The following is a 19,285-nucleotide window of genomic DNA, read 5'->3' on the forward strand; positions in this document are numbered from 1 at the left end:
CTCGTAATTGGATCGCGAGTTCATTCTCCGATTTGTTTTATGCCATTCGAATAAACTTCCCGTCTGGCAGGGTATTACACCTCTCCCTCAGTGTTTACAACACCCATTACAAATATCAAGGTTACGGGAAGCGTACTTTGTGTTCAGGAGCCATTTTCGCGGATGGGCTCGTCCGTCGTTTGACTGATCTTGGTTTTGTCCAAGGCTGCAGTTTCCAGAATCAGACAGCGGATCTCCTGAATGAAACTAAGATGAAGACAGTTTGTTAAAACCGTGACTATTGACACATTCCGCCAATCTACAAGCGTTTATTTATATAGACCGACACGCGGGCTTGACGTCACGGAGCTGCGGCGGCGCTGCGGTCGCGCCGGAGCCGGGGGTGTGGGCAAAAGCGCGCACGTTTTGCATGGGCGTCATAGCATTTCAGCATGCCGCGAAGCTGTGTTGCCGTTAATTGCGCCAAAATGCACAAGAAAAGCAGCAGAGTGAGTTTCCACAAGTTCCCGGCACACCCTAAAAGGCATAGAAGGTGTATATTATCCGTGGATCGAAAAGTATGGTCGCCTCGCACGAACGACCGTTCGTGCGGCAAACACTTTCTTGAAGGCAAGTGCGACTTCCATTTCAATCTCCGTCCCGAGGCTTGCTTATGTGCAGGGAAACCGTCGTCTGATCGAGACCACCCGGATTTTGTTCCCATGGTGTTCGCGCACAAAGCACCGGCCAAGCGCTCGTCGGAGGTTCGTTACTCCCGTGCTAGAGCGGCGACAGAACGGCAGTGTTGTAGGCGTTACCGAAAAGGTAACGAAATACGTTACTCGTTACTTCCAAATAAAAGGTACGCGTTACTGAGCTACGTTACCTAAAAATAAAAGGAACGCGTTACCGCTACCGATGAAAAGTAACGCACGTTACTTCTGATTCTGCGTTACTTTTTTAAATTATGATTTAACACATTTTACGGTTTTGACGATACAGGTAATATATCAAGAAACATTATGTTCATGCAGAAACTGAACATAATTACATTATCTCTTTTTACGGTTTCACCTAAATACTTACGAGAAAAAACGCACAGAAAATCATGGCTTGACGCCTAAAACACGTAAAACATTTAAGTGTAATTTCTTTAAGACTTAGGAAGTAGTAACGAGTAACGTAACTACGTTACTTGAAATAGTAACACAAGTACGTTACCCGTTACTGTGTCGAAAACGTAACAAGTGGGTTACTACGTTACTGAAAAAGGTAACGCGTTACCAACAACGCCGTTACTTGTAACCTGTTACCGCAAATACTGCAGAACGGACAAAGCGTTACTGCATGTCATGCCTTGTGGTCATGAGGGCAGGGAAAATATCATACCTTGACTTGAAGACGCTGTGTGCATTTAATCAATTAATGAATACACACACTTCCGCGGACCGACAGGCTGCTGATCCCGCCGGCAGTGTGGAAACCAACTCGAAGTAATCGTAGACCTCGAGAGACGTGTACGCCTGCATCGTGTCGGCCGTGAACTGGCTTGGCGAAAAAACTAAATAAACGACGACGTGAGCCATCGACGTCGGTGGCAGCAACTTTACGTCGGAAGTCCAGCAGGTCTTGTTTATACGGCGTACGGATCCTCGTAGTCAACGCCGTCCACGCACAGTTTGTTTCGATACCGCTGCCGTTCAGGATCGGGTAGCGAACTCAAATAGTCGGGCATAGCATACGACATACGTTGTGAGGAAATACGACGCACAAATAAAGATACAAGCGTCCCTACAACGTCTACAACGAGCGCACGCCATAGAGCGCAATGGCGAAAACACAGAGAGCCGGGCTGCTTTTGCCCACATAGCTACCGCGCTTGCGCGGCCTTCCGGCCGTGTTGGTAAACAGAGCCGCTCCGCGTCTCGGTCTATAGATGACAACCTGTTTTATTATGGGTGTTATTAAATTTTATTACCTGGGATAAAGCTATAAAAATGAGTACTAGTCAATATTTAAATCAGTTTGTAATAAATGACGACGACTAAATTGTTGTCTAAAGGAAATTTTACTATGCAACTTAAACTGTAGCTAATAAAATTATTTGTGATTTAATTTTACATTACTCTCTTCGTTCATTTTCTTGAAATAATCTTCACAAGAAATGCGACTAATTGTTTACGTAAAAAAATAAACAACATACCTGAGTCTCGGGATACCCTAGATCTCCTTTGACGTCGTAGCCAGAGCTCAAACATCTTCGTATTTATTAAAACCGTAATCTCCTCACCTATATCAATGGAAAATGAGAAAATGAAGCGTTACCAACAAAAACTGTGAAAATACATTTGGTCTGCGCCACAGTTGTTGTAATATTAAACTCTGCATGCAAAAGGAGATACCGAGTGTCAATGTGCTCCGAGCCTAATAAAGTAATACGGAAATGAATCAAGTATTATTATAATGCAATTAAATGCAAAGGTGCAAGGGAGCTGGACAAGAATACCGGAAATAATCCCTGGAGAAGGGGAGCAAGAGGGACAAAGGACAAACACAAATATTCAAACACAGCAATGGCTTACATTTATGATGGCAATTCAGTTATTAATAAGTTGTGATATAGTCTGATATCAAATGTGACAAATTATCTTAATTGGTAATATATGACCAATGCTCAATAAAATACTTCAATGTAAGATAGCACTAAGTTATTGCATGGTCCTACCTGTACGTCTTCATGGAGTATTTTTTCTTGCCACCCTGGCGATCAGGGTGACAGGACTCCTCGACGATGTGGGATTGTCGTCCCACATGCTCGTTCCAGTCCAGAACTGCCAGACTTTCTCTTAGGTTGTACGAGTTATCAAAGTAGGGAATCCTTTTGTCCAAGTATATTAGCATGGCGTTGTTGAATGATTCAACATAGTATGTGTCCTTTGCTTGAATGTAGTCTTCGGCATTCTTCAGAATTGTCGTCGACCTCAAGAAAGAGGACAAAAGCTTCTCCGTAACAGGATCCTTCATCACCAGCGCGCTGGGAACCTGTCCTGTTGTCTTGCAGGGAGAGTCGTCCACGCAGTTTCGCCCACAAAAGTGGTCCATGGAGTTCAACAGCGTCGTCTTCAATTTCGTTGCGCTGCCTCCACATTTCGCCATCGCGAAGTAGGCATGGTTTCTGACTAATTTACACTTGTCAGAAAGCTCAACGTTCCACGTCCTCCCTTCGTATTTTTTCGGGACCGAACGCGATTGTTTTCATGCCTTTCAAAGTTCCTTTGGCGGCGTGCCATCTGTCGTTGGAGTTTGTTGTTCCGTTTTGCTCCCGTGTTAGTTTGTTAACCGTTTTGTTGCGGTTGTGCGAATGATCATTCACGGTGATACTCCTTTCTCTGAAATATTCGTACATTTGTCTAGTACTAAGACCTTCGTGCTTTTGCGACGAAGGCTCTTCCTTCTTCGTCACGTGAACAATTCATACTACCTTGTGGTGCTCCTGCCCCAAGGCAACGACGTCAGTATAAAATGAGTTTTTTCGGAAGGCGTGCTAGGCATCAGTTTCAATGCTCAGTGATGTCAGGGAGGAATCGCGCTGCTCTGTTGCCCTGGCTTCCTCTTGTTGCGCTGCTGCTAGGGAATTCATTTTCAAAATCTCGACTGCCGCTCCAACGTGTGTGGTAAGCTTTTCCAGCGAGCGGCGAGAATACGGAATTGCAACAGAGTTACAAAACTTCTCAAATTGAGTTCCGAGAATGCCGCTGGGCACACAAATGCGACTGCAATAAAGCAGTCAACGACGCGGATCTCTCCAACACTTATGCTCGTGTCAAAAACTAGAGTGTGCTTTAGACATTTGCACTCCACACGAGCTGCGAATCCCCAAAGAGTCACGTTCACAACGCCGAGATGTTCTGGACATCTCCAAGTATGGTCTCGGACAGCATTTATGATCCTGCAGAGGGCTGCCTTGTCACACAGTACGAGGGATGCGTCTTCACTAGCTTTCTCTTCAATTACTAATGCTGCCTTATTAGTTCGCTGGTCCTCCTCTTGGACTAACATCCGCACTGCTCGTGCGATAATAGACGCCAATGGGTCGCCCCTTGTAAACGCACTTAAACTTTTTTAGCAAGTCATCCAAGTCGCTCATTTCTTCTTCGTTGGAGGAAGTTAAATTCAGTGCTCGACGGAAGCTTTTTCTAGAGCAAATGTATTCTTTTCCAGTTCCGTCACTCAAACGTTTCTTTTATTTTTTTTTTTTTTGTATGAACTGGGAGTTGGCCGATTCTTCATCCACCTCGGCCAAACCGTTGGTCAGAAAGAAAGCTGTTAAAAAAAGGAAAGAAATACATGTTTCGATTAAACTTCTTTTTTTAATTATATGTTGTAAGCATTATTACCGTGTTTTTATTTTTTTTTTAAAGTCTAAGAAATGCACAGAAACTATGAGACGCAAAGAATGCAGTTGTATAATAAATAATTGACGTCACACATACCTTGCGTGGTTGATGAGAGGCATCTTTTTTTCTTTCCTTTTTTTTCACCGCATTTATCAGATGATGTTTCTAATAATCAAAAGGGCAAAATACTGGTTTAAAAAAAAAGTTTACCGAGGTTGTGGGGCACACGAAGTTTCCACCGAACTAGCAGGTTGTGCTTTGCGAGCTATCGCCGAAATTCGGGTACCATATACTAAGTATCAGTGCGTGGTGCATGACAGCTTTCAAACTGCTTTAGGGCACCAGCATTGTGAGCTGAAGAGATGAGACAAAGCAGATCGGCTGCCCACCTCCACCCTTTTCTCGTTTAGCGGCACGAAGAGTCAGCCCAAGAGGGGTCCCTGCTCTTCAGACTAAGCCGGATAAAGAAGCCGCCCTAATATCCCCTTCGCTGAGTAATAGCTAACCGCTCGGGGGAGGAGGTAAATGGAGGAGAGAAGGGCGGGAGAGGAGGTTGGACGAGAAAGTGGAAAGCGCGAACTGTACAGCGGCCTTTAAGAACTATCACGAGATGCGTTCAAGGTAGCAGGCATCCATTAAGGCCCGTTCACACTCTTGCGACCGAGTACGACTGAGAGAGGCGAGATCTCTTACAACTTCTTAAATGTTTCTAGAATGAGGGAACACACTGACATTGTGGCGCCATCTATGCGGTGACCCTAGAACTGCATTTCACAAAAGCGAAGGTTTTGCGGGATTTCCGAGGTCAAATGTGCGTAATACCCATAGAAAGGCTCGTTTATAACATTGACAAAAGCTTTTCGAGCCAAAAAAAGAAAGGATATTGCGCGAGAAATAAAAAAAAAATATGCCGGACCGCCGAGTTTACACTGCTTCCCAATAGATGGTGCCAGTGTGTTTTCTGGTTTAAGAAGTTTTAAGGAACCCAGGTTTAAGAGGTCGCAAGCAGTCGCAAGAGTGTGAACGGGCCTTTACCCTCGACGAAGTCACCCTACAACGTTGCCGCAGGACGAAAGAAATATATGCAATCAACTTCAAATAATGCAAACTTGAGCCATATCTAACTCGCCTACTAAATAATCAGACTTTTAAAAAAACCTGATCACACGCAAAAAAAAAAAAAAAAAAAAAAAGCCACGACAAGAATATAATTGCTAGTCTCTCTGCCGGCAATAACTAATTGACCTTACTCCGTAATATACAGGGTCCGATCGAGAAAAGTAAACCCTATTTTTCGGCCCGCGTAAAAAGACCACGCATCGCAGAACGCTCAAACTCCGCCAGAATGTAACCCTAGCGGTCCAAGCAAGGTGCCAAAGTTTCAGCCCGATCCGATAACTTAATCAAATGTTATAATAGATTTTCTGAAAATTTCAATGGGAAAATGGAGCCCATTTTTGCCCGTTTTCGGTTTCTGGTGTCATAGAGCCCCATGTGTTCGAAAACTCCGTCGGCGGCCATTTTCCCATTTGAAGCACGACAAAGCAGATGAGCGGCAATGCAAGGAGAGTTGATCTGGTGTCGGTTGTAGTCCAAGGACAATACCTAATAATTTGCTAACACTAATTATCTGTGTCCACGCCACGAAGCACAGAATTTCCAACTTTGATGGAGGATGCCGCTCAGTGACCTTAAAGGGACACTGACACCCCCCAAAAAAAAATTTTTATTTTTTGCCAGGCGCTTCATCATGGTGTCGGAGGACTACCCAATTAATATTTTGCAACAGAGTAGCGTATTTCTTTAATAAAGCCAAAAGACGCAACTGCTCGAAACCGAAACCGAAACCCGACGGAGGTCGGAGAAGTGGAGAGAAGAGAGCGACTGGCGGAAGTCACGTGGCTACACCCGACCGTGCGTTTTTTTTTTTCTTTTTTTTTTCTCCTCTCCGGTAGCAGACGACACGACATGCGGCCTGCGATGCGGCGTGCGGGAACTGCTTGCCGTGCGATTCTTTTGCAGTTATGTTTGTTCCGCTCGTTGTTCTGTACTCCAAGATGAGTTGTTTTGTACATTGAGGAGTTGGAGATGAGTAGTGAGTGCTGGTGGTGAATTTCCATGATCGGCTCCGAAAAGAATAAACCCAAGATGTTGCGTGAAGAGCTGGCTCACATGTCTTGCATCCGAAAAAAAGTGGCATTGTGCGACAGAGTTTCCGACAGATCAACGGTATCGGGACCAATGGCTGGCTGCAATTCCTGTAGAACATTTACGGGCACCTCGGAAAGCGGACGCTACCTGATTTATATGCTCCTTGCATTTTGTGGAAAGTGATTACATTGAGTTCGGAGGTGTCAAAACGGAAATCCCATACCGTTTAATTCAGCGAAGTATCGTCCGCAACATTTGTTTGTTATTTTTTTGTTCGTTTCTTCATAGATGATTGTAAAAAAAAAAGAAAAAGATATGTAAACATCGGAAAATGTCTGAAAAAAAAAAAAACAATTAACGGGGGATCGAACCCGGCCCTACCGCGTGTGAAGCGGACGTCTTTCCCACTGAGCTACTGGGGCAACCCTTTTCTGGTGGATCTCTTTCCTTAGTAATAATTCAGCCGGTGAACTGTAAGTTTTAAAGTTTGCTGTCGATTTTTCTCTAGCGAAAGCACTCCCGGGTCGAAGTCGGGAAGCACCACGCTTTGGGGACATTCGCACCTAGTAAAGAAATCGTACGCGTACATATTCAACTCGAAGTAGACACGTCGTGCTTGACGTCTGCGCGAGCGTTGTCTTCAGCCACGAGAAGGGAGCGACGGCTCGGCGACGTCTTCGTGCAAATCGGCTTGGTGGCCGGGCGTGTCGTGCGGGATGAATACCAATTCTTTTGATCAGTCCCAAATTTCTCTTTTAACGGTAGACAGAATTCGCCGGTACCGCGAACGACAGTTCTGAAATAGAGGTCCCACGCCCGTCGTCCGCTACCATCGCCGTCCCCGCGAGTCCCACGATACGCGAAACGACGAACGCACAGAATGCTTCCGGTTGTCTGTGGAACTTTTTTTTTTTTTTCAATCAACGTATTTACAGCTTTTTAGAAGCCACAAAAAATGGGTTTCATGTTTTTTTCTATTTTTAATATTGAGTGTGTGCCTTCAGTGACCCACGACTTTAATTAAATTTGGTGGTCGCATCGATACCTTAGAAAACGGCCCGTGACCGCGAAAAAGAGAGTGAGCGAGACTCGAACCGGCCAATTCTTGATCGGCGGTTTTCGGGCGGAAAGAAACCGAATTTCGAGCCGCAAATTCTGTTCTGGGTAGTTGAGCTCTCATATGTCACGTACAACTAAAAACCTCAGCGAGCATAAATACCCTGTCAGTGTCCCTTTAAAAAATAGAATGGTTGGTTCCTCTCAAAAGTGGACTGCAAGCATCACGAGACTTCACTTTGCCACACAAGACTTGCACAAGTTGCAGTGGTCATGGGATGCAGAATAAATCTTCATTTCGAAATGGAAGTGAAATAGCTTGGAGAGCAAACAAACATTGTTGCCAGCTATCAAGTCAACAGTACAGCAAAAGGCACAGCCACATAACCAATACATGCCCGAGCTTGTTGCATTGATGCAGAAAACTACCAGGAAAACTTTGCGGATTAGGAGCCAGCCCTGCAGCTTCAGTGCATCAGATGTCACTGGGCGCACAAACGTATGATTACAAGGCGGCATCAGACGGTCAAAGTTGCTACTCGACCAAACTGAACACCGACGTGCCAGGAGCGTCATCCCACAACAAGGTCCGCAGGTATCACGACTGAACGCCTGACAGGAGACTGTCGCAGAAAGAACTCGTTCTGGAATCATTAACTAAGAATCAATAATTATGTAATCCCGTGGAAATAAACATATTTGATACACTAATTAAAAAAACCTATTTCCGCTTGTCTTTACGCCTTGAGAGTTTATACACCGAGAATTGTGTTCACTGCACGCGCAGGTCCTTTTGAGGGCACTCGCATCTCTGACCCTTCAATATTAATTAATGGGGCATACCAGACTGGCAGAGTTGTTGCATTGGGCTGCACTTATTCCACTTCTCCTGAATATGTGGCACATCCGAAAACTAACTCCAGTGATGTGAAAATGTTATTTATTAATTTATTCCCCGTAGGGGCCTTCGTAGGCATTGCAGAGTGGATACTTAAAACTACACATAAGATAACATTAAAGCACACTGCTGTAACTTGTTAATTGCAAAAACAAACACACCTCTGAGCACATACTTTGATAGTATGTGTTGATGCACCGTTATATAGCAGGACACTTCCTATACGTATGACACAATAGACCCTTTCCAGAACCCCATCAAGCTCCACAACTGTCACCATTTTTTTTCGGCGTAAAGCACACAAATGGGCCCCAGTTCACGTCGAATGCTAATGCAGCATTAGAGTCCAATAAGCGCTGAGCCGAGTTCACAGTGATGGCGGACATAACATTCTTATCGAACAAATGACCAAAGTATGAAAGCCTGGGGTAATTAGAGTAGTAGCTACTGTAATTTGTTTCATCACAATTTGGCAAACAGCAAAGGCTACAGTCTCGGTCAGCCAATATGCACTTTGGAGAGAGGCACATGACATGTCATTCAGAGTGCTCGTCTGCACAGATTTGTCACACACCTTCACTCTGTCTCTCTGATTGGCTCGAGGGGGCTGTGGCGGTTGCCCTTTTCCATGTTAAAATGGAACGAAGTATAGGCAACCCACACGTTTAAAAAAAAGTCTATTGAAGAGACCGAAAGGAATGGTCAAAATTTTTCAACAAGACTGCTCTTCAGGCAAGGGATGAACACAAATATAAATCATCTTATCCAGTTAATTAGAACAAGTAAATAATTGACCGACTAATACAATGCACTCTTGATGAAAAAAAGTATTGCTGCAATAAATCCTCCGAAAGAGAAAAAGGTGCAGTTAATCTATGCATACACCAAAACAGTTGTCCTTATTGCAAGTCGAATAGCTTTGAAGCAGGTGCCTGCAACGATTTATTCACCCCCACACTCAATAAAACGTCATCCTCGTAGCTGAAAATAAGTGTGCACTTCGCACTCACCAAAAAAGGAAGAAAAGCGATCGAATGTAGAATTGTCGATTAGCAGAAAGGGTTAAAGATCGCAGGAGCTTCCTCGCTAAAAGTTGCTATGGTTACTCGGCGACACAGGCCTGAAACAACTCCTAGGCCTAACGAGACGTATAGCTTTCGCGTCGATTCTCGGACATTCCAACGTTCAAACAAAGCTAAGAGAATGCGAAAATTTTATGCTAAAACCACTCAAAGTTCTATCGATCCTCGAACAGATCCCGAATCCGAGCACCGGTACGGCGATACGGCTGATGCTGTCTCACAGGTGTTAATATCCAGATGACCCAGAGCGATCTTGCGCAAAAAGGGTATAAAGTCTCATTCCTTCATATTTTCCCATTATACCTGCGTCAGCGAGCACGAGAAAGCCCGAAATCGTCGGAGAGCTGCTGCACATCACGGCTGCCGCGCACCGAACAAACTCGCAACCGCCAGCTCTGGGCGCTGCCATCTTACCTGCGACGTCACGGCTCTTGGGGGGTCACGTGACGAGTGGTCGCATTTGCGTAAAACATGGCGGCAACCGGGGGGGGGGTGCCACTTCCGAATTTCCGGTTTATCACTCTAAGCCCCTCTACCTCGTTGGGCCCACCGCGCTGCGGCCTCGCTAAAGCCGCTTTAGGCCTCACATTCACCGGCTGCCAGCTTCATAGCCGGCCGCTCGCCGTAGCTTGTATTTTTGTGTCGGCAGGATGTATGTCGAGTGTTTTGCTTTTAGAAACGACATCAAGCTGCCGCCATGACGTGCTGCTGTGCGGTAGGTTGTTCGAATCGTCCAGGAGAAGGAAGGAAGCTTTTCCAAATCCCCCTGGGGGTGCGGGACAAAAAGCAAAGGAAGATTTGGATGTTGCGAATCAAACCAAAGAATTTCACTTGCGCGCCCTCAACGAGACTGCGCGAGGTAAGTTATGACTCAGGAACGACCTCTTATTACCCCATCTCGTAACTATCTAGCGTTAAAGTCAAAACGGCAGCGACTAAAGAGCGACCGTGAAGACGCGAGGTAGCTTGCGATCATTGCGGCGCGAGTGCTCGACTAGCGCGGAGACAAGACTGTTCCCAGTCCCAGTCGCGCTGTTTTTCAACATGAACAAGACTGTTCCTACGTCGTAAACAACCAAGTGGCCTTAAACCGTTCACTTCCAAGCTTTGTTGGGCTTCAATTCTAAGTTGCGATCTTCTTCGCTGACTTATCAACATAAACATGATCGGCGTACAATGTGTTCGAATGAAAGGGTGGGGGCATGATTCGAGTTACCACGAGTGAACGGCTTGTCCTGGCCCTCATGGTGTCTCACGCGTTCATTACTGAGACCTCCTGAACGACAATCTCTTGTAATGATGAAATCTTTCAGGCATATGGTTGCGTGTCACTTCTGTGTTTTACGTGTTGAAGACCACAAGTCACCGGTCTTACTGCCCTGGATAAATTGCCCATCAAAAGCGTGAATCAGAGAGGTTAGATTTTTACACAGGCTGAGCTCGCACTATGTTGGATTTTGTGCGTGTGTGGGAGGAAAAGTTGTATTTGTAATTTGTCTGAAAATGCCTACGCACTGAATAATAAAAATTACCCGGTCGCAAGAAAGCTGCATGGTCTCGTGAAACGATACAATATTTTGTCTAGTTGCATTTATAAGAGTGACGTTTCAAGTATTAATTTAGAACTCATTAAGCCAATTAAAACGGGCCTTCGCCCTCTGGTACGCATGAACCCTCCCAGATCAAAATAAAAATTGTCACCGTTGCGAAACAGCAGCGCGTTCAAAGCGAGCAAATCGCCACGTTCATAAATTTCACGGGCAAACGTAAAACGTACCAACATCGGATTAAACGAACCACGCCACTTTATTAAACGCATAAAGAGTTCTACATCGAACTTGGATCAAACTTCTGGAATTTTAGTGCTCACCCTGCGTTACTAAATCACTTGCGAGCGCCCACAAAACGCCCATTAACGTTTTTAGCCTCATCACTTCGGCGTATGAAGGCAGAAACAAAAAGGAACAGACTGTTTTGGAAACGACCAAGGCGGCAATTCGCTTCAATAAAAGAAACAAGTCTTATTTCGCGCTGAACGATTTGACAACCGCGTGTTGAAAGGGCAGTGGAATAATGACGATGTGTTTCACAGTCCAGTTCAATATTAAGAATGTTTTTAAAGAGGAATATTGTAAGGGACCTCGAGCCGAATGATGCAAGCAGACGAGTCTTCGGCTCAGCCGAAGCCTCGACAAAGCTTGCGTCCCTGCTCCAAACGTTAATCAATGAACAGACATACCTACTTGCAAACGTGTCGGGGACATCAGTAACTAATATTGTAACAAAAACACGAAAGCTGCGAGCCGAAATCGCGCAGAAAACACCGATATAGGAAGGGTTGTCCTACAGACTCCTGCAGCGGCGCTCACCGGAGGGATACTGTTGGCGGCGCCAGCGCCGGAATGGGAGAGGAAGCGAGTCGCGGAGAGGAGGAAAGAGGGAATGGCGCTACGTTTCCGTATTCAGAGGCCTTAGCAGTGCCCAAACAGGTGCACCCTCTGGGAGGTAATACTTACCTCGTTGCTGCTCCTTCGCGGCGAACTTCACCTTGTAGCAACGCATTGCTAGTGTCTGCTGCGCCTGAGGAGGTAACAAGCGGAGCGCTTCCCATGTGGCCGGGAGGAGGGTGGTAAAGGCGGTCTGTTACCTCTTTTTGGTCCCCTTTTTTCTAGGAGTGTACAGCTTCGCGATTCCGACAGTTTCAGGCATCGGCTTCGACGACAAAGCTTTGCTCTTTCTTCAGGGTAAAGAGCACTTACATCGCTACACTGGAGAAGAACAGTGCAGCTCATCTAGCATTTGTGAGGCACAATATCGTACCCCACCTAGTTCCTCAGTTAAAAGAGCGTCCAGAACAGCAGACGACATCTTCACTAAGAAATGGGACAAGGTGTCGGACAAGACATTCGAGAGCCGGCTGTTGCTCAAAATACTCAAGGTCAATAATTGGGACTGGTGGCAACAATAACAACTTTAATAACGCTATTTCCTTTTTTTTTATTTCATCACAATAATGTTGGCATTAACGTCAGAAAAGTAACGGATGACTTTTTGGTCTAACGGTCACTTATTTTTATAGAAAGGTAATTGTAGTTATAATGAATTACAATTTAGCATTGAGTAATTGTAAATGTAGTTCCTTACTTTTTTAGTAGCGCGTACAACTTTGGTTACAAGAAAACAAGAACATACATTCACGGCGTAAAGAGCGGAGCAGCGCGGCCATCCGACGCTTTCTTATAATATTTCGAAGCAGACAACCAGCTGAAGACGGACTCGCGCAGGCTCATGAGAAGGTTCGGGTCACGTATGGAGCCCGATCCAATTGAAAAGGAGAAAGCAATTAGAATTTAGAGAGAGTGGGCGTAGGAGGGGAGGAGTTTCTCTTTCCGGTTACAAACACTGGTTTGCGCTACCTTACTCTCAATCGGTTTCTATTTTTTGTGTTTCCCAATCGTCGCTTCGGCCCGTTCGGATAGTCTAGCCTGTCAGTCAACATTCGTACAAAACGGCCTTTCCTCTCTTTCTCCATTCTCGGTTCACCCCTAAGCTGAGTGCAGTGGAAGCTAGATGCTCGCTTGATCAATCCTACGTCTTCCTTTCGCCAGGTGATCCCGCTGTTGTCCCCACGCTGGTGATGAATGAGAAGTGGTTGGATGGTCCGGAGAGCGTGTAGCTCCCTGCACACCCTTAGATTAGGGTTGAAAAAGGAGCTCTGGCTCAGGCCCTTAAAGATAAAGCAGGCACCCAGGCCCTTAAGGATAAATAAATGAAATGAAATGAAATAAAGGAGCTCTGAGCTACGTTGTCGTTTTTACATACGCAGTTGGAGAGAAGGGCAAGGAAAAACAGCGCTCTTACCCGGACTGTCTTTTGTGCCCTCCTACGTCACTTTCCATCCTTCGGAGACATACCGCCCTCAAAATTCGTTCCAAAAGGGGTTTTCCTCTCCGTCCCGTCCATGACTCTGACTGCACAGCGCATTTCTGGTTTTGAGAGTGTACGTCAGTGTTGCCGAACTTAACTGAGCTGCGGGCCTTCTCCTCACACTCTAAGAAAAAAAGGGTGTAGTCAGGTGCATCAGGCGTACATGCACCCTTTTTCTCGAAAGATGCACCCTCCATAACCCAGCCAGTGTAGTTGTACACCGACAATGAGGATCCTCCTCTCCCTTAAAAAACTCTAGGTGTATCAGTGCACCGCCACTCTAGTCACGCACCCCGATCAGCCTATGCTTGGATTCCCCTGTGGGGGTCACTTGTGGGTTGGGCAATTTCTTAGGAAGTATGGAGCTCTCCTGTTCACTCGGTATTGACAGTAGAGTAGACGCTATGCTTGTTTTAGGCCAATCGAGTCTTAGGGTAGGATCATGCGACTTCAGTTTCCAAGCCACAGATAAGACAGAGCAGGGCACCTGCCTGAAGGCCAAGGCCACGGATAGCATCCACTGCACAATTAACTTTGGGTCGAACTTTAAAGAAGATTTAAGAGGCAAATCCTCTCGTTGCGTTCATTGTTGGGATGCGCCTTTGCGAGGGCACCCCTATTTGGCCTTATAAAGAACTGCTATTTTCCCAATCCTCTCTTATTCTTTCTCTTCTTAAGCTGAAAGCGTAAAAGAAGGTGCACAGTTGCCGGACCAATGAACCGGAGGCTTTTTTATCCCTTGACTGCGCAGTCTGTGCCCCTTTAACGGCAGAAGCGTGATCATGTGGCAAAGGTTTCACGGATGACGTAGTAGCTCTTTCCGATCCAGTAATGTCAGCTTCCCAGCCTTGTTTCTTGTATGCTGTGCTGTGACAAGCGGTCCTGAAGGATATTTCGTCCGCGACAACGTATTCGAGTGTAGCAAGGCTACCAGTGTTCGAAAAGTCCTATGCGTATATCGGCAACAAGTGATTTCTTCAAAAAAGTCCAAGCAATTCATGTGATACGTTTAGTGTTAGGTTCTGCAAATTACTGCTTCAGCCACATCGAGTTGAATCTTCGCAGGCCCCTTTCTTTTCGTTTTTTGTCTGTGTGGCTGTTCTGCAGAGCCCGTGTCAACATATATCCCAGATTACATATTCTAAGTCCGGTATTTTCATCGTAAGTGCGCTGCAACCTACTCCATTGCAGCAATTGACCGTTTCGTTCCGGATTTCGTCTAGAATTAGGCAATGTCAATCTCCTAGCAGCCGGGAGAATAATTTCCCCATAATTCTGTCGGCAGGAGCCTGTCATTAGCTGTCTACAATCATGTGACAACTGCAGGTAGAATACTGACTTGCTTATTCTCCCGACCTTTTGTGAAAACACGTTTCATGGACAGCTTTTCGTTGATACACGTTTTGTAGACAGGTTTCCTAGATACTAAAGTTTCATCGTAACTCGTTAGGCGAAATGCACGCTGTAGGGACATTTCGTCGCGCCTGCATCTCTGAAACGCGTGCTCACTGACCCAGCGCACCCGTTCACACTGCTTCGTGGTGACAGTCTTCGGCGGCCGATTACAAAAATGTTAACCCACCTGTCCTACCCATACACGTCACTTCACGGATACAGTCGGGAGCGGCTCATTACAAGAATAAACAAGAAGCTAATATAGGAAAGCTAATCTGAGCTCTCTATAAAAATCGCGTGTCGATGACACGTCGCTCGATGATGTGATTGTACCGCCAGTGAATGGCGACTGCCGGTGGAATTTCGGAAAAAATAATTCTGCCGGCTGCTAAGAAAATAGACACTACCTAAGACCCACCCCGGTTCTTGTTTCCTTAATAATCTTCTCAGTTGTGTAACGGCTTCTTTGTACCTCTTCACATATCACGGATTGCTTGCAAGTTTGTACTTTTTTACGGAATAGGGTGTCTAATAAACTTCTAGGATATTTGAAAACAATCCCGTGTGTCCGTTTACCTGCCTTTTTGCCATCACCGGGGTGCATATATTATTTAGGGTTTCCTCGATGTCTTAAATCGGTTTTAAAGTTAGTTTTGACGCGGGTGTATAAAGTGGTGTGACGGTGCACCTTTGAACCGGGTGCATCTGTGTTCCCTTCGAATTCCGTGGGTGTAGAAAGAGGTGTAACAGTACACCATTGAACGGGTGCTCCTGTGTTCCCTTTGAGGGCAGTGGGTATCGAAAGGGAAGTAATGGTACACTATTGAACGGGGTGCATCTGTGTTCCCTTTCAGTGAGGTGGGTTTATGAAGCGGTGCAATGGTACACCTTCGAATGGGTGCATCTGTGTTCCCTTTATTTTTATTGGGTGTAGAAAGAGGTATAGCCGTACACCATTGAATGGGGTGCACCTGTGTCTCCTTCGAAAGGGACTTGTGTAGGAAAAGGTGTTCTTGTGCACCACACCAACGGTTGTACACATACTCCCATCTTCGGGGCGCAAAAATATTCCCCCAAAGGGTGTACTATATGTGACTAGCACTTACGCCCCGTATGAGTGTACCACATTACAATCTTTTTTTAGAGTGCAGTGGGTTGTGGGAACCTGCGTATAAGCGCAATCCCTTACACTGGTGGTTTCTAAATATCTGGGATTTATTAGTGTGCGTGTTTTATGGGGAACGGAATTTCTCGGGTCCATTGAGAAAACATTCTACCATATATTGGAAGAAATACAACAAAATAAAATATATTTTAGTGAGTCCGTACGCGACAAAACGAATCCAATCAAAATATTTGTTTAATTTTGTGCAAATTTTTTACGCCATTAAACACTCAGCCGTGTCAACCTACAAAGTTATTAAGTGTTGAAATTATTTCATCACACAGGATAGCCGAAATGCATGGGTATTCTCCGCTCACAATGTAAAATTCAAGAACTATCATCAATCGAACAACATATTGTACGTAAACCACGGTGCCGCATTATCCGAACAGGGCTTATCTGAGAAAGATGTCAAATAAGAGAGCATATATATATATACAATTGTCAGTGTCCATGAAAGTCACTTCACGACGATCGAACGGAATCCGAACTTGTTTTAGGGCATGTTTTGAAGAGCTTACTTTTTATAGCACCGAACCAAACGAAGGGACCTGTTTGAAGTTCTGAACTGTCTCCTACCGCGCACCCGATGAGCTATTTTTTGCGAAGACCTTGAAAGCTTTCTAGAGGTTAGCTCAACGAGCCCTGGTATTCTCTGGGTCTCACACTGGAAGATATCACAAAAAAAGTTAAGCGTCCAGAATAGACAAATAAAGTAATAACTTCTAAGAAGGGACAGCGAACTCAGAACGTACAATGAAAGTGGAGACTCGCGCTGATCGAGTTTCCACAGCTCAGGAGGATGGCAGAAATTTGCGGCTGTTAGGGGTCCCGAGAGTCACAAAATTGGGACGGCCGGAGAGCTCTTTTTGGAGAGGTCTATAGATAGCTAATGATGGACGAAGTGCGTGTTGGTGCTGGTCATGATTGAAGAAAGAATAAACACGTAGGACGAAGATGATACAGCAACATCTTTAATTCTTCGAAAAAAACACACGCAAGTCAAATATTTTCCAATCGAAAATTTTAGATATAACTGGCTCCACCAGGCAGAAAAAATGGGTTTGAGTATTCTGAGGGTAATACAATGCGTCTTAGAACGAAATTGGGTGTGAAAACATACCCCACAATACGGACAACTTTTGAGGTGGGGATGTGTGGAAAAAATTTAAAAATAAATAATCTCCTGTCCGCTCCCGCGTGAGCACGGCAGACTTAAAGCCAATTGAAGCAAAATAAATAGGTCTAGTCAGTCAAGGATAAATTTAGATAAAAATTCTAATTGGAAAAAAAAATATATCTAGCTACTGGCACCCAAGGGAATGGGCCGGGATCAGCGGCGTTTATTTGTAATTTGGTATAAGGTTGCTTTCCCCTTCGCGCCTTTTTTCCTTCGTTTTCCTTTTTCTTCCTATTTTAATTGTCAGGTTTTCTCCAGGGGCCTTTTCCTCTTCCTAGTGCATTGTTGTCGATTGATATCCTCCATGAACGTGGTCCAGTCCATATGTCACCGTCTGAAAAGACTCGACAAGAAATTAGTCCCCCCCCCCCCCCCCCATATCCTCTAGACTTAGGAGATTCTTAAATAAATAATAATGGTAATATCAATAAAAAAGGGATATTAGGTATATACAGGTATTTACATTATGTACAGGGTTTACATTAGTGAGTATTCGTCTTCGTTATGTGCATGTGGTTATGTATCCATGCGCAAGTGCTCGATTAGCCTTGGCTTATTGTATACCAGCTGACTGTGGGATGGCGTGTCTTATGGAAGAAAGACCTGTGGTCTCCCATTGTTTTTTTGTTTTTCTTTTTTCTTTTTAGTGTATTACCCCCTAGCAGGCCAGACGTGCGGTCTGCTGCGTGGATTTTTGTGTTGCGGTTTGTATTGAGGAATCTAAGTGAAGGGACGACAAGGGCCGGAGCTGTCGCTTATGTTCTATTTCCTGAATTTCAGGCTTGTTTCTATAGATGCAGGTGCACACCAGCCGTACGCGTTCTCCCTTTTTCTAGACTTTCTTCTCCCCCCCCCCCTTTTTTTTTTGTTTTCTCTTTCGTTCTTTTGCTTCCCCGTCTCATTTTTTTTCCGTTCTCGTAGAGGCTGTATGGGCCCAGGTTCTGCGGGTTTGCCTCATATCTGAAAGTGTTCTAGGCTCTCATTCACCTCCATGTACCCAGCTGGATATCCACCCTTGCCTTCATGGGGTCCATGGGCTGTTTGGCCCGCATCCCACTAGGCTGGGATAAATGCAGGGGCCACCGTGACACCGCTATCCTACCTGAGGCTACTCGCGACCCGGCCCTAGGGCTCGGACGGGCGACCCCGGCAGTTCCCGGGGGCTCCTGCAGGTGGCCCCCAAGGACGCCGATGCGCCCTCCGCCGGGGCCTCATTTATGCCCATGTGCAGGTTTGCTTGTGCATCTGGTCCGCTTGTGTGATTTACATGTTTTCGTGGCTTTTATGTGAGGGAGGCCCCGGTTGGTTCCCCCCTACCGTGCCCTGATTCTCTGTTGGTCACTCTGTGGTGGCCCCTTTCTTTTCCGAAGTTCTCTCACTCTGGGTTTTTACGTTGTTGAGGTGGTGGGTTCAAATTGGGAGTTTGGGACAGCCTGGGTGAGGGAATAATTATTATTCACCTCGTGAACATTAAGCCTATCTTTGTCCGTGTGCACCTGCTCTACTTTCCTTTTCCTTTTTTGTTTTTTTCCTCTTCGATTCCGCACCCCGTCGACTTTTTAGTGTCTACTGATAATTAAGCCCTCTATGTGAGTTTTTATTTTTCATCGGTGTGGCATGGCGTTTGATATGCGTTTTACCATTTCTTGTAGCAGATCCATGACCTTCCGGTCGTGGGCCGCTGTTGGTTTTAGTAGTGTCGTTTAGTCCCTGGGGTAAAATTTGAGTGAGTTGTGTGCAGAAGTGTGTAGTTAATGTACATGTAGTTCTGTAGTGTGTAAGTGATGGACAGTGTTCTCCACAAGGACAAATGTCATCTGGGGATTTGTTATGTTTTAAAAAATAATGAGACAATCTGCCGTGGTTTGTTAATCTTTCTGTTGTGTCGTATGTGGACGGGAAGTAATCAGGGATGTTGTGTATGGATTGTATCCAGGTGAATAATGGAGAGCCTGTATAGTGTTCGGTCCAAGGTTTGTTCCATTCAGTGTAATTAAGTTTCCGTATATTTTCCCTAATGTAGTGTTTTTGTTGTGTTTTGTGAATTTGTGCGGG

The 19,285-nt window shown here is 45.3% G+C and overlaps 1 protein-coding gene across 1 annotated transcript; it reads right to left on the bottom strand.

Annotated features, from left to right (window-relative positions):
• Nucleotides 1-143: 143 nt before the first annotated feature.
• Nucleotides 144-3,135, bottom strand: LOC115313090. Its single transcript, XM_029972004.2, has 2 exons — nt 2,705-3,135; nt 144-246 (listed from the first exon to the last, which is right to left on the bottom strand). The coding sequence occupies exons 1-2, from the start codon at nt 3,133-3,135 to the stop codon at nt 144-146; spliced, it is 534 nt and encodes a 177-aa protein (XP_029827864.2).
• Between the last annotated feature and the right edge of the window lie 16,150 nt (nt 3,136-19,285).

The sequence above is a fragment of the Ixodes scapularis genome, unplaced genomic scaffold (assembly GCF_016920785.2).
Source record: "Ixodes scapularis isolate PalLabHiFi unplaced genomic scaffold, ASM1692078v2 PGA_scaffold9__187_contigs__length_104089568, whole genome shotgun sequence".
Lineage (NCBI taxonomy): Eukaryota > Metazoa > Arthropoda > Arachnida > Ixodida > Ixodidae > Ixodes > Ixodes scapularis.

What these genes read in the sequence shown, in the direction of transcription:
- LOC115313090 (XM_029972004.2), bottom strand. Translation starts at nt 3,135, where the DNA reads ATGGCGAAATGTGGAGGCAGCGCAACGAAATTGAAGACGACGCTGTTG. An exon ending in TACTCCATGAAGACGTACAG is followed by an intron (nt 247 to 2,704) that starts GTAGGACCATGC and finishes TCTTCATCTTAG; the next exon opens with TTTCATTCAGGAGATCCGCT.